Source organism: Ischnura elegans, chromosome 1, assembly GCF_921293095.1.
Source record: "Ischnura elegans chromosome 1, ioIscEleg1.1, whole genome shotgun sequence".
In the NCBI taxonomy this organism is placed as follows: domain Eukaryota; kingdom Metazoa; phylum Arthropoda; class Insecta; order Odonata; family Coenagrionidae; genus Ischnura; species Ischnura elegans.
Genome location: NC_060246.1, coordinates 85,549,755 through 85,565,248, shown reverse-complemented (window position 1 = coordinate 85,565,248; position 15,494 = coordinate 85,549,755). Strand labels below are relative to the sequence as shown.

The window sequence follows — 15,494 nt, the reverse complement described above, 5'->3', positions numbered from 1 at the left end:
TTTTGTTCTATGCTGTGTACTTTTTTAAACTCCTCCGACTATGGTACATTTTCATTACTGGAATATATACCTGGATGATCAAAAATGAACCATTATTCATTTTTTTAAATATCTGTCATTATAATATTCTACCGAATAAGGTAGGTTTCCTTGGAGTACTAAAGAAGTAATGTGGGATCCTCCCTTTCCTTCCAGCACTGCCTTCTTCAATTCACTGTAAGCCTACTCCACTTCAATCTATTTAAAAATCCTATTCTCTTCTTCCCCCTCCCTCATTTATCTAATATTCTACCCTCTAACACCGTTTTCAACATCCCCTCCCTGCTAAGTACTCCTCTCATCCATCTCTTCTGTCTCCTTCGTATCTCATCTAAAAGTTGCCTCTCCTCACCCACCAAGTCTAGCTTTTCGTCGATCCTCTTCTTCTCCGTCCATTTCACCTCCTCCATTCCTCTCCATACCCACATCTCGAATGCCTCCAATCTTCTCTCGTCCTCCTTACTAAGTGGCCACGTTTCCGCCCCGTAAAGAGCTACACTCCAGAGCAAACACTTTACTAACCTTTTCTTTAAACTCTTGCATAAAGATCCTCTCAGAAGCTCCTTCCTGTTCATGGACGCCTCCTTTGCTAATGCAATTCGCTTCCTGATGTCCTTACTACAGTATCCGCTTTCCTCTAATGTGCTGCCTAAATAGTTGAATTGCTCTAACTGCTCAAGTTTTTCCCTACCTACTTTTATTTTGAGAAATATCTATTATATTATTAAAAAAGATCCACCAACGAAGGATTATTTTTTGTGTTAACCATAATTCGAATGCATTATCCCTCCTTTTGCCTGTGTTCAAGGTAATTATTTCCATGCAAATGAGTGAATTATCTGCGCCTTTATGAGGAAAAAGCTGAGCTCTCCGCTAAAAAGTAAATGAATTTGAGGTCGTGGCGTATTAGGGCCATAAAAGATGTTTCAGATGAACATCTTCTCTCTTCGTTGAAGCTTAAGCATTCTGTTTCGAATGCCTTCTGAAGTCGGTGAGAGGTACATGCACCATATCTGGCACACTGTCTTCGAAGATAGGCTCCTTGCATTTCTCCTTACTTTCTCCGTCTAATACCCTTTTATGAGCGCTGGAAATGGCGAATTTCCTTTCTTTCAACCTGGTGCTCCTGCTTCAATGCTCCTGCCTCGTGCAACTGCCACTCCAGTGAATTTAGTGAAAATAGGCCGTGCCCTGCGATTGCTTGAGATGATTTTTTGTTTTATGGACTCGGTAGCATTGTAATTATAAGTTTCATTAAAATAAAAAGGAATTTCAAGGAAGAATTCTCTTTCTACAGTGTACTTCGCTACACATAATTCGCCCTTAGATAGCCAACAAATAGATTCCATCCTAATCTTAAACGAAATGTTTTCATTTATTTTTTATTTAATTATTCCACCGATTAAGGTATTTTTCCATGGAGTACCTAAGAAGCATTTTGGGAGCCTCCCCTTCCTTCAAACACTTCCCTCTCATATTCAATATGAGGCTTTCTCCTTTTATTCTATCCAAAAATCCTATTCTCCTCCTTCCCCTCCCTCGTTTACCCAACATTCTACCCTCTAACAATGTTTTCAACATCCCCTCCTCGCTAAGAACTCGCTCCATCCATACCTTTTGTCTCCTCCGTATCTCATCTAAAAGCTGCCTCTCCTCACCCGCCATATCCAGCACTTCGTCGTTCCTCCTTATCCTCTCCGTCCACTTGACCCTCTGCATTCTTCCTTACTCCCACATCTCATACGCCTCCAGTCTTCTCTCGTCCTCCTTCTTTAGTGTCTACTTCAACGCAATGTTGAACAAAAAAATTTCGTTCTTAATAAAAGATCAGCATTGAAAACATTCCTACTGGTTTCAAAAGCTAAAATACATGGTTAGTTGCTGAAATTAGATAATAGATTAAACGAAATAAAAGAAAAATAACATTTTTAAGAGAAATACTTCATGAGAGTTGATTTGATCCTGTCGTAAAAGTACTTAGAGCACAATTGTACCAATTTTATCAGTAATATGAGCCAGGTTTTAATTCTATTAATATAAATGGTATGCGTGGATGTAGTACCCACAAATAGGAAGCAAGTGCGGAATGGGATTTTGTAATTTCGCTTGATCATTAATGCTGTCAATTAACAGGAAAAATTAATTGAAAACTATTCATAATTCAGATAATGCTTCCAAAAATGCCTGATAGAATCTATAAAAATCTTTTCATTAAGGATGGAAAATATTGCCACAGAAATATCAATTTTTCGGTCAAAATTTGAAATATATGATATATATAGCATGGATTTGCGTACGAGCAAAACAAATCCAACAGAATATTTTAAGAGCGTGATTAATTTCTTTGGAATTGTCTCGTGCACGTGGCAGATTCAAACGCGAAACAAAATTTCATCAAATAGGCCATTTTTTTGGTTTGGCCATCCCAGAATCAGCGCTATTTAAAATCCTTTTGTGATTAATCTTATGCCAAAAACCTTGTAAATGCACGTATTTGAAAACCATCGGTCTCTCTAACCTTACAGTTTTCATTTGACTCTTTTTTTCTCTGGTTGAGAGATTAAACTCCGGCCAAATAACTGGTATATAAGATTTAAAGCTTGTTCCGACACTTTGCGTTCGTAATTTATTCGTAAAAAATATTTCATTTCAAGATAAACATTTCCACCGTATCTCTAGCTATCATTCTTAGAATAAATTGTATGTTTGTGTGTAATTTTTGGTTAGAGTATAGCCCAAGGAAATTGAAAGAGCGTGGTTGCCTAGGAGGTAAAACGCTTGGCTGCTGATCGAGAGATTCCGGGTTCAAATCTCATGTGGAGCCTTCGGATACGTAGCCCAATGGCCCAAGCTAATAAACTGGATATGAAATGAACCTAAAGTTTTGAAATTTCTACATCTGTGGCTTAGTTCGGGTTGAGCTCTTCCCTCAACTTTTCGCCAAACTTCGGGTTGAATCACTCAGTGAGCGGTGATGTAATTGTATGAATTATTGTTGGAGCGAGTTTGTGGAAGATAGGCAAAGTTTAATGATGTTCTTGAATGAAATTTTCTTATAAATTCATTCGAATATCACCGCTGACAAGTTTTGATGACTTCCGAGGAAGAATCTAAGTCTTGGTGTCATCCCCTTCAGCCACATGTAGGTGAGAATTCTAGCCAAGAACTTGGATCTCTAATTTAGTTCTTTCGGCTGGAGTTTTCTTAGTTGAGTCGGATGGCTGCCTGTTTTGCTTTCCATTCGCACTTGCTAGAAGTACACGACTATTGCATCACTCGCAGGGATATGCACCTATGAAAAGGCTATACTTTCTCCGCGTGATGCTTCGTTGTGGCTGGTTCCGATTAAGAATAAGATGTTTGCTGTCATGGTCTGCGGCGGATGGACTTGACGTCGTGACAAGAAATTTTGACGGCTAAACCGCGCTTCAAAGTCGTTATGGAACTATTGCTCCGAATCTTAGAGTTAGTACTTAACAATTGGCTGATATACCTCGGTAAATGATCTCAACTATTCGGATAAGATAAGTTACATGATGTCCTACATGCATCCGCTACTATTGCAGATGATTCTAGCCTATTTTTAGTATGAAATAGATAATTTTTATTTCTACATATTGATCATGAAGAGTATTTTGATGAAAATTTTTATTTCAAAATCTTATTCATCTTGCTCAAATTTTCTATTTCCGTTTGTTAAAATCCAAGCAAGTGTTACACGGAGAGAATGTTTGAGTAAGTACTGCGATCTATTTATCAGCATTCTACATAATTATTATGCAATTCGTTCTTTGATGCAGTTGTCCCACTATTGATGCTCTATCCTTATCTTTCATAAATATGCTCATTGAAGACGGTTACTCCTCGAGAGTTTCAATGCGTTTTGTAATATCTTGCGTGTCAAATTCATTATTTGGCTATTTTTAGATAAAGAATACCACTTATATACGTGCGGGGAAGCATTATTGTCGAATTAGTGGAAAGCAATTGTTATTTTTAATAGTAAACTTATGGTTGAAAGTTTTTTCCTGGAACTGTGATAATACTGAAGATGTATTACTGTAGCGACATATACTAATATGTAAGGCTTCGATGCAGAACACAAAATGAAACGCTTCTCGTATTTGGGGAAGGTTCGTGTCCAGTTCCCATCATAAGCGTGAAGTTTGATATTATTTCCCGTGAGAACGTTTATTTATGGCCTCTCTTTAATTTCGTGTGGTTTTCCTCTTGGTTCCCAAAAATGCATGAATATAGATTTTCTGGGAAGCCTTACCGGATTGATTTCGTCCGTTAATCCCGTTGGTAGCCAGGTGTCCTTCGCGCTGGGATATCCTGTTTGCCTTTTGATATCACGAGTCATTCTCGGAAGTCGAATGGGCTTATAATCAAATTTTTTTTGCGTCCCATCTCGCCGGTTTTACATTCGAGGCTTGGGCAGATAACTGGATTTGCCTGCGAGTAATTGATAAAGGTACTGGAGAGAGCCAGACAAAACTAATTTTTCGAAGTTCGTCACTCTAGATTTTTATTTGATCCTCCCCGAAATACCCCTATCTCTAGCTAAGTGGAAAGATTTTATTTTTTTCCTTTGTCTCTGTTTTTAATCGAATACCTTTTGTATGGCCTAGTACCATTTTTCGATTAACGTATATGTGAAGGAAAGAATTGAAGTACATTCTGCATAGTCTATTCGCGGTAATTACTTTTTATTTCAAAGTGTAACACAGTTTTCAATAGAAAGTATCGATATTATATTTTTAGTGTTGTCTGGAAGTTGAATTTAATTATTTATAAATTTTACAGGATGGTGCTTTTGGATATTTATAAATTCTCAATTTTTCTCTTACTTAAATTGCATAATCACTTAAAGGTGATCCTTATGGCTCTGTGGTACCGAGAGAATATAGTCCTTAGAACATACCTCTCATCGAGCAAACGGAGACCGAATTATGCAACCATGGTAGTAAGTGTAACAATAATGTACAACCAAAACTTATTCTGTGGAGGGGTATTACACATCCCCGATTTTATTTTCCGTGTGCAATAACGATATAATACTCCTTTTCTGTGCCGCGTTGGGTATTTTTTTTGTCTAAGACCAAATATCTCGTGTTTCTTTTTACTTTCTTCGGGATTTTTAATTTACGCTTGCTGAAATGCGTTGGAAGGGATGAAGGCTTGGGTCATGGTCTCATGTATTATGATGAATGAGCCAAGGGTCTTCCGTCGCTCGTGTCTCTGCTTGTTCGTGGTCCTTGGCAAACGACGCGAAGGCCTATGTTGACTCAAGTTCCTTTTGGCAAGAGGTCTGCTTGAATAGGTAGATCAGCCGAGGGCTGTCTTTTCAACTTCTTTACGCAAAACTCACCTTTCTCATCCATATTCTACTTTTAATCCGAAAAAAGCAGTGGTACCTTTTCTGGGAAACGTTTTCTTTGTGTTCATTTATGCGTGAATTATGCATTTTAGCGCGAAAATTCTGGACAACTTCCTTTTTCATTGTTTCCGTTCAGAAGCGCTTTTTTCTTTCCATACTCACTCAGTTGTATATTTTCCCGAATCCTTTGCCCGCTCAAGATTTCACATTTTCAGTTTCGTTATTTAGGTGATTATTTTGGCTCAGTGATATTGTAGGAAGATTTATCCTTAGAACATACCTGTCATCAAGCATGCTCAGAATTAATTATGCAATCACTTAATTTCGGCCTATCCTTTCATTCTATTCTGTGTAGACTTGAGTAATTTCAGCCTTAACTTAGCCACACGTATTTAAATGCGAAAGAAAATCAAAATTCTGCAGGTTTGCATGCCTCATCAACACTCTTTATTGAAGTGGAAGAAGAACATAATTTATAACTCAAAATAAGTTGCTCATAGTTCATTTTAACTATGATCACATTACCTTTTTTGGGCCTTGGAAATTACTTAAATGCACCGTCCACGTTTTCTCTGTGCTTATCTTATTTTTAGAGATGCATATCTATCACAATACTACTTCATAGTACTTTCTATATTAAATTCCATTTATTGCTCAACTTTCGTCCTTTCCCTCCAATACTCACCCATTGGCTAAATTATCGTGTCAGCTGACTAACCGTAGATGAAATAAGCTGTTAATTACTACTATTTCTGAGGTTAAGGTTAATGCATTTTAGAATTAGTATTTGATCTAACCCTGGAAGGAAATGTCATAAACATCCGTATTATTCGGGATTAAAGATTCAGTAATCAAAAAGGCAACGAGATATGCATACCTTCAGGATTTTCTTCACCTTTAATACACAAATACATGACTTACGCTGAATGGCTAGACATTTACCTATAATTAATTAATGGGTAGTATTTCTTGTGGCGGCTAATAGGACCTCTGATGGCGGCCATCCGTGAAAGTAACCGTATTTGAAATCATTCGTAGCCATTTGATGCAAATTTGAAAAAAAAACGATAAGTTTTATACGAGATTTCATGATTAACCCTTCCGCACTCGCGTCAAATTTTGGGACAAATATGCTCGCGTGGCGTCTGCTAGACGCCAATAGTGTACATTATAATATAATAGTTAATATTAAAATTAAATGCAACACACTACTTTTATGTTATTTATTTGCTCCTTTACAAGTTATAACATTGTAAATACAATAGTTTTTAACTTATTTAAGACATTTTAACCATCTTTTAGTAACTAAGCACATTTTTGATACATTGCTCTCAATTAAACCACATCACAGCAACAATTACATATTTTTATCCTTGCAAACAATACAAACGTATTCAGAATGCTCTAAACATATATAATGATCACAGGAAATGCACCTATATTTTGTCATTCGATTTTTTTTTCTGTCGCAAATGTAACATCTCTTTCTAGAATTCTCTTTTTTCTCCTTCGTTTTTTCCTCCGATTTCCTACGAATACTTTTGGAACTGCAAGTACTTGACTCATTATGTTCAGTTTCTTTGTCTTTCTCACTAATGGCTAAAGTTCTTTTTCTCAATTCCCTCGGTAAATTTACCACGTGACTACGTTTTTGCAGGTGCTCTTTAGTTAGTTCTTGCGCAAGGACTTTGATAAAATGCCTTCTTTTCAAAATTGCATGAGAACTCTCTTTGTTGTTTACAAGGTAAATAACCTGAGCATTTATTGCTGCCACATTGAGCATGGTATAAAATATAGTCATCGGCCACCTTTTGGTGTTTCTTGCTACTGAGTAAGTCGCGCATAATTTATCAACTACATCAACGCCAGATTTAGTTGCATTGTAAAATGTCACGATCTCTGGCTTATTCGAATTCCCTGTTGTTTCATCGATTGTGGAATCATGATGCATTGAAGATATTAAAATTACATTTTTTCGTGGCTTTGGTATGTATGATACCAATGTGCAATGCCTATCAAATCCAAAACGAGTTGTAAATGGTTCTCGACCGACAGGGGATGTAAAACTGGGTGGAAGCTGCCGTTTATTCTTCCTTACTGTTCCTACATACGTAAGGTTAGCTTTGAGTAGGTCTAAAACTAGCTCATAACTGGTAAACCAATTATCGGCGGTTATATTGCGACCACTGTGAGCAATCGGTCTAACCAACCTTTTTACAACATCATTGGCACTGTTACTAACGTAAAATGGGCCTTCCGGCTGCTTCCCAACGTATACTTCTAAGTTCCCTGTGTAAAATGTTTTAGAATCTGCTAGAGAAAATATCTTAATTCCATATTTTCCTGGTTTACTCGGGATGTATTGCCTAAATGCACATCTTCCTCTGAATTTTGATAGCATTTCATCAATAGTTACGTATTCTCCCAAAGAATAACTTTCACGGCAATTTTGAACAAATATATCAAAAACCTCTCTAACAGGTGCAAGCTTATCTAATAGCTTCCTATCGCTTCTAGTTGCTTTGTCATCAAACCGAAGGCTTTGTAAAATAAAGTGGAAGCGCTTACGAGACATCACCAATCGAAAAAATTCAACACCAGTTCCATCTGTAGACCACAAATCACTTGTATTTAGCTTACTATTTCTAAGGAAACCTGCCATATACAGTAATCCAAAGAAAGCTTTCAGTTCACTCAAATCGGTAAATTTACAATCTCTTTCCCTATCGTAACGATCTTTTTGGGATTCAATGAATTTATTAGTGTTTTCCAAAATAATAGCAAGCAGACTGTCGGTAAAAAAACATCTCCAACACTCGAGTACAGTCTTAGCGGTTGTAGCACTTTCTTTCACACGTGAATTCAGGTTTACAATATTATGACGACGAGTCCTTACAGTCACCACTGGTATTTGCAAAGCCCACTTCGTAGTTTTGTCTTTCCCAAAAACAAATTCTTTACCTGATTCTTCATCCTCTCGGTCACTTTCTTCCTCACTAGTAATTTCTTGCTCCGTATCCGTGTTTTGCAATTGTTCCTTCAAGGAATCTTCTTCACCTTCGCTCTCATCATCTACTGCAGACAATTCTGAATCTGATGATTCCATCAGAAGACGCTGCAGATAGCTACGATCTTCCTCACGCATTAGGTTTAGCTGTTTTTTTCTCTCCATCTAAGGGACGTAAGTAAATCCAGAAGAGATACATCATAATAGGGAACAACCATCTACAGCGTGATTAATTTCATAAATGTATATGCATAAATATAAAGGAATATAAAACTTACACTTTCGAACAATGAAACACTATGAAGTGTAGCTTGTTCCACTGCACCACTCTGGAATTACTCGCACGTTTTACTGATAAAATTCAGGGGCTCCTTGCAGTCACAAGTTCCTTTCTGACGCACCAATACACCAACGGACAAAGAATGAGTGGTCGATAGCGGGATACTTGGGTATTTATACGGAGGAACTACAAGAGTTGCACATTTGTATATCCAAAAGAAAACAAGTTAGTAAATTAGCGCAATATGTGGGGACCCGACGTGGCATCTCTGCGGCTGCGAGAAATAGATAAGAAAAAGATAACTTGTCATAGATATGTTGGAGAGTTTCTCTAAGGTTGCAGATTGAAAAGAAAACAAAGTCGTCACCGAAATGGTTTTAGAGGCGGCGTCTATCACACTGTGCTGAATAGACATTGATAAGATACGTTAAAATTGAGACTCGACGAAAAGGCAAGCGTTGGACCTACGCAGATAGAAAACAAATTAGCAGGGCATATGCCGAATTCAAAAGAAAGCAAAGTCGTCACCGATATGGTTTCGCGACGCGGCGCCTATCCACAGTGCTGAATAGACTAGGGTAAGATACGTTATAATTGAGACTCGACGAAAAGACAAGCGTTGGACCTACGCGGATAGAAAAAAAAGCAGCTGGGCATATGCCGAAACAGCAGGCCGTGGCGTGCCGCTCCCCAGATTGCAATCAATTGCTGTGCAATTAAGTTGCACACAAAAAACCCACAATGGATGGGTGGCTGAAATACGACCTTCGAATGATTGTCTCCGGTGAAATCGAGAGCAGTAATTCCTTGATATATTCCCGCAGTAAACAAAAACGCGAGCTTAAACCACATAAATAAATAAGAGAAAAAAATTGCATTTTTATTTACAACAAATTAAAGATAATCATAATTAATAATAGCATTAAATAACAATTATAAAATATAAGAAATGAGCATTGATTGAAAATAAAATATTTATTAAATTGTAACGAATCTAGTCGCGTGGCGTCTGACAGACTCAAATACATTTCAAAAACCCTTGCCTGGCACCCTGCTATAAATTTATCTGATATGATTTAACTGAATGGCAGACAATTCGAAAAGAGTAAGGTACCTAGAAGGAGAAACTATTATACGCACACTTTGGCCGAAGAAAAACAAAAACATATTGGTTGGCGTCCAGCAGACGCCACGCGAGTAGCGGAGGGTTAAGGGAATGACATAGGACGGTGAGATACAACCGCAGCTCTTAAACCGCCTTAAAAATTGAACCAACGCTAAATGCGTAGGGATTTCCAACTTTGGAAATGGTCTGCATATTCGCGCTCTCCTTTGCGGCCAGAGGGTGAGAGATCAGGGAGAGAGAGAGGGTTATCCATACATTTCGTCGTAAGGTTATGCATTGCTTGCGGACGCCGCCATTTAATTCCGGCCGCACACTTGAGATGGCGCGTCTGGCGCGTCGCCACCTCTCCAGCCCACTCCATTTACCTCGGACCCTCTCTCGTCTCCCCATACAACATGTTGGCGGAGCGCTGTAAACGCGGCCCCACTCGGCCCGCCGCAAACCAATTACCATGTGAATACGAAGGTACATGAGAGTGTCAACGCCTTTTGTCCCCTCGTCATCTTGCATACAACAGCGTATGTGGCGGCATATTTATGGCGATACATAATCGCTCGGTAATTGGTTTAAGGGACGACCACATTTTTGGGCGACGTGCTCGTCGAAGGTCGGCCATTAATTTTTTCCGTACCACCCTCTATCTTGTCGGCGTCGAAAGGAGTCGAGTAAACATCGCGGTGGTGGGAGACAGAAGACAAATTATTGTTTGACGAACTTGAGTGGGAATTTTTCATGAGTCACTCGTCGGCTAATCCCTTGTTAGTTACCTTATTACGTCTTGGGTGCTGTGGGAATGGATAATCGTGTTGCTGTTGGCGATTCATGTTTGCATTTTCAATGCAAAATCTACCATCCTTTTTGGCATTTTTTAAATTCTTTTCGCGGTATCTTTGGCCTCCATAGCGTGGGGACGTGTTTTACGATATGGGAGAATTTATTTCCAAAAATATCATCTATGATATCATTTCCCAACAGATCACTTGCAGTGAGCGGGAGGAAGAAATGCAAGTTAAGGTAGACAGGATCGCCTTTTCCTTAGGAGAAAAAGAGTTTAAGATAGGGGTTAGTCATTATAAATGCAACAGATGTTGTTTCTCACATTTCCATGCGGTACTTAAATGGTAAAAAACGCAGTTATTTTGCATTCTAGGAAAAGACATGATAGCCCCCATATTCTATTGCAATACCTTCTCTGATTTGAAATATTTCTAGAAAATAATTCTTGTCCTGATACGCGCAATTTTTTAAAATCGACTCCTCTGATAACTTTCCTGAATTATACACAGAATTATTTTCTTCATTACAAATATTTAGATAGTATTTTAGGAAACACGAAAATAAAACCTTAAAGAAAAATCTGCCTCCTTTAAAATAAAATACCTTACATTTTGCTGATATTATTTTCGTGCAATTTAACATAAAAATATTGTGAAGTAGCCTTTCAGATTATTTAAGGTAATATTTATCTCATATCACTTGAAATAACATGCAACGAGGAAATGTTTACTTGGATAGACAAAAACAGAAATAAATAGGGTTATTTTCATATTTGTATTCAAGAATTAATTTAGGATGAGAAATCGAACTTGACTGGGAAAAAAGAGAGAAAATTAAATTTGTTACGTGTTTCAACGAAGACCATTCGATGAACATCCAACACATTTGAATTATATTGCTGTCAATTTTAATAAGCAATCCGTTCAAAGGGTACCCTATACCTCGAATATTTTGTTTTACTGAACAAAGAACTGTTTTTAATGAGCATAAAGTTTTATTATTCACTCAAGTAAGAGAAATCCATATGTCTTCCTGAAAAGGAACTGGAATTAACTATCCTCACAATTTTTGTTTTAAATGAATAATATCTACTTTTGGCGAAGAGAAATCTATTGTGGCGTTATTTTACTCTTGTCTACACTGATGCAAATTGTATGTGCTGTGCCAGTGGAAAATACGCTGCGTGGATAAGAAGCATTTAAAGTAGAAGTCGTGATTACATCAATTATTGAGTCGTAAATATACTTTTTCATAAATCTGTGAAATATTAACCTCTGCGTTGGGTAAATCAGAAAAAAAAACTAAGAAAAATATCGAATTAAATCCCGCTTGTGACATGAAAAATCACGCGATTTTGAAAGGGTGTTGAGAAAAAGACAACTTTAAAAGAATTGGATTTTGCATTAGCAGTATGAAGACAAACATTAAATTGTTCCAGCATTTAGAATGCTTCATCAGCACCTCCGAAATTTAAGCCTTTTGATGCTCAGCTAAAGTAGGCCAACCGCTGCACAAGGAAGGAACCCGCACAGTAGTTGCGGCCCTGCATTTTGATGCTCGGGGTCTGCGTTATTCATGGGGAAGGCGGGGACTCAAGCGGCAGCTCCTGTCTTTTTAGAGTGTCGCGAGTAGAGCACAAATTGATCCATGCCGTCCGTCCAGTGCTTAGGCTAAAGTTCCCTCAACCTTCATGAGGAGTTAGGAGATGCTAGAAGGATGGCAGTAAGCTGTTACTTCGCCGCTCTTCATGGAAATTGTACATATATTTATATATGCATTAATTGTTTTCCATTTGATTCATGTGTTGTAAAAATAATTATTTATTGATAGCACTCTTCATGGAGGTAATGCGACAATTTTGCGTTAACTCTTAGTTTATATGAAGAATTTTGTCTGGTATGATGTTAGGCACGATGTGGTGGAGGTTCTTAATATTAAAAAAATTGGACGTCGACATATTTCCCCTGAGTTTTGTTTTGACACTGCGCGTTTCGTTGCTACAAACAACATTATCAAGTGTTTGGATGAGGTTGTGTGTAAAGGGTTGGTACAAAATTTAAAAATCTTTGGATTTGAACTAATTTTTTTCGGGGTCAACGGGGGCGGTTCGAAATCTAGGGTTCAACCTCACATGTGTGGATAAAAGCGGTAGGCGAAAAATGGCTTTTAACGCTTCATGGAAAAAATTGTTTTTTTTGTGTGTATCTCGGTTCTTATAATTTTATTTCCAGTAATGGCGAGGGAGAATGAGAAAGATCAGCAATAGAAGAAGAACACGGGATCAACCACCCAGGAGAAGGAGATCATCTGGACGAAGACTCCATCCGGACGACCACAGCACGAAAAAAGACAGTGAAGACGTGCGTGGTACCCTCACCCACCCTGGACCATTTCTTCCCCTCCCCCCCACCCTGCTTCTCTTCCGAAACCCTAAAAAACGACCCTTTCTCCCACAACCCTCAATATCCCCACTTCTCGACACCCAAACCACATCCTCCACCTCACCCCTCCCCTTCCAGCACCCAGACCTAAATAAGGAAGAACTCTTAAGACTTACTTGATGATGTTGTTTGTAGAAAAGAAACGAGTAGTGTCAACATAAAACTCAGTGGAGATATTGCTATGTCCAATTTTACTTATAGAGGAATTTTGTGCTCGAAATATTTTTTGCTCGTCAATTTATTTTAATCTTACAACCGGCTCTCTGCAATAGATTGAGTAAAAAGAGGAACAAACTTTTTCGCATCTCACTACCATTAACTATGACGGAATTTGAAGTTTCGATCTTATTTTGATAACGTTTCATTGATAAAGCGATCGATGTGCAGAAGTGCTGTGTGATCGACCATGTCTTTAGGATAGCGTGCCCTCAAAAATCGAGTGAAAGAATGAAATGAATTAAATTACTTGGTAAAATGACCAATAATTAACTGCTTGGTTGAAATTTACTCATTTCACAGTCATCATCACTGGTCAACAATCCTAGGATTGGTTTGACGCAGCTCTCCACTCAGTTCTCCTATCAGCTAATCTTTTCACTCCTACGTATTTCTTCTCTTTCACATCTCTCTTTACTTGTTCCATATATTTTGTTCGAGGTCTTCCTTTTCCATTCTTGCCTTCCACCTGTCCTTCGACGATTGTATTCATCAGGCCATCATGTCTCAAGATGTGGCCTATAAGGTTGTTCCGTCTTCTTATTAAGGTTTTCATGAGGCTTCTCTTCTCTCCTACCCTTCTTAGGATTTCCTCGTTACTAACTCGGTCGATCCATTTGATTTTCATCATTCTTCTGTAGCACCACATTTCAAAGGCCTCTATCCTTGCTTTCACAGAGTGGATGAATTTTTTACGGGATTCCCACCAGGTGAGCTGTTCAGTCAGAGCCAACGTTTCAATAGCAAACTCTGCCATCCTCCCCAGGGCGTTGAGTGTAGGCCAACGCCCTGAGGACGATGTTCAGTAGGTTTACGACCCTTTTTCGTCATCTCTCAATAACGATGGGGGAAATAGCCTTCACTCAACGCCTTGAGGACGATGGCAGAGTTTGCCATTTAAACGTCAGCTCTGACTGATCAGAGCATCTGGTGGAAAACACGTGAAGAATTTGAAAAAGTTGGAAACATGCGCCCGGAAAGCACCAAGTCTTATAAATCTCATAGTGATAGGGAAAGTTTTTTCCTAGTCGAAAGCCCTCCGGAAAAGTTCTTCGAGGAAATCTCCCCGGCCGCTTAGGAGGCTAAAGGCCCCAGCGGCGTTCTCAGTTGGGGTTGAGTTGATGATGCAGATGAATGGCCCACGGACTGCTACCGCGGCATACGAAGCCGTTCCGCCGCACACAAATATGCGCGCTTCCCGCGGATGCTATATCGGAGGGGCGGCCTCCTCTCCTATCCCCTCATCCTACCTCCTTGTGCAAATGGGGATAGGTTGCCTTCCTCCTCCTTGAAACTCCCACCGCCAATATTTTGAGGAGGTTGAAGAGGAAAGCGCCGTTGCGGCTCTGGAGCATGCTAAACGGGCCGGGATGGAAGGAAGATTTTACCCGTCCATAAGCGTGGTAGTAGTGGTGGGGAATGTTGGCCGTGAGGAGGAGGGTTAAGGTACGGGTAAGTTTAACGGACATGGAGAAAAATGTATAGTCCCTCTCCAACTCCCTCTCTCCTGCTGCTTGAAGCTATTGGTAAAAATTTCTTGGAAGGCTTCAAAATCTTTCTATGCACTGAGGTTAGTTGTTATTAAAATGGTGGAAGTGTGATTTTCAAGTTGATACTAAAGACCGATTTGATTTTTTTAAATTTTGCTAACTTTATAGCTTAGAAAGAGAGATTTTGAGATTATCTCCGCGTGAATGGAACAAAAATTGTCATTATTCTTAAGGCATGTTAAGAGAAACCAAAACCAAAATTGAGTACTATCAATGTTTAACTATTAAAATTTCTCTGCAGTAGCTAAACTCAAGACATAATAATGCAATGCTTCTAATAATGCAAATGATTTTTCGAAATAATCGATCAGGTTTTGTATGAGTAGTGATGTTTTAGATTGTTTACTACGTCAAAAAAATTTGGCTGCTCATATCTTCCGTTTCGTCAGCAGTAGATTGCATCGTTTTCGCCCAGTTACTCGTAACCTCATTAATATAATTAATTGATTCGGAGATAGTCTTCCTTTGTAAACCCTGCGATAATAACTTCATAGAATTCAGCCTGTAAGCATATATCATCTGGCGTTATTGTGATCTTATCTTGCAAGTACCGAGGTTCCTTGGTAAATGCGTATTCAAGATCTACAGAGTTGTGGGTAGTAGACCTTCAAACGAACTATCCATGTTTTCTAGGTTTCCTTTTCTTTCTCGTTACCTCTCAAAAACGGCGCAGCATTT

General features: G+C 38.7%; 2 protein-coding genes across 2 annotated transcripts in view; one reads left to right on the top strand and one right to left on the bottom strand.

The window, feature by feature from the left end:
- The window catches only part of LOC124156178 (piggyBac transposable element-derived protein 4-like), a 29,849-nt gene extending 21,784 nt beyond the window's left edge, over positions 1–8,065 (bottom strand). The window contains exon 1 of the mRNA XM_046530594.1: positions 6,973–8,065. Within this exon, the coding sequence (XP_046386550.1) occupies positions 6,973–7,994 (1,022 nt within the window). The 5' untranslated portion in view covers positions 7,995–8,065. The remainder of the gene's footprint in view (positions 1–6,972) is intronic.
- LOC124165208 overlaps positions 1–15,494 on the top strand; it is a 500,277-nt gene that overhangs the window by 26,711 nt on the left and 458,072 nt on the right. The window lies entirely within an intron of this gene.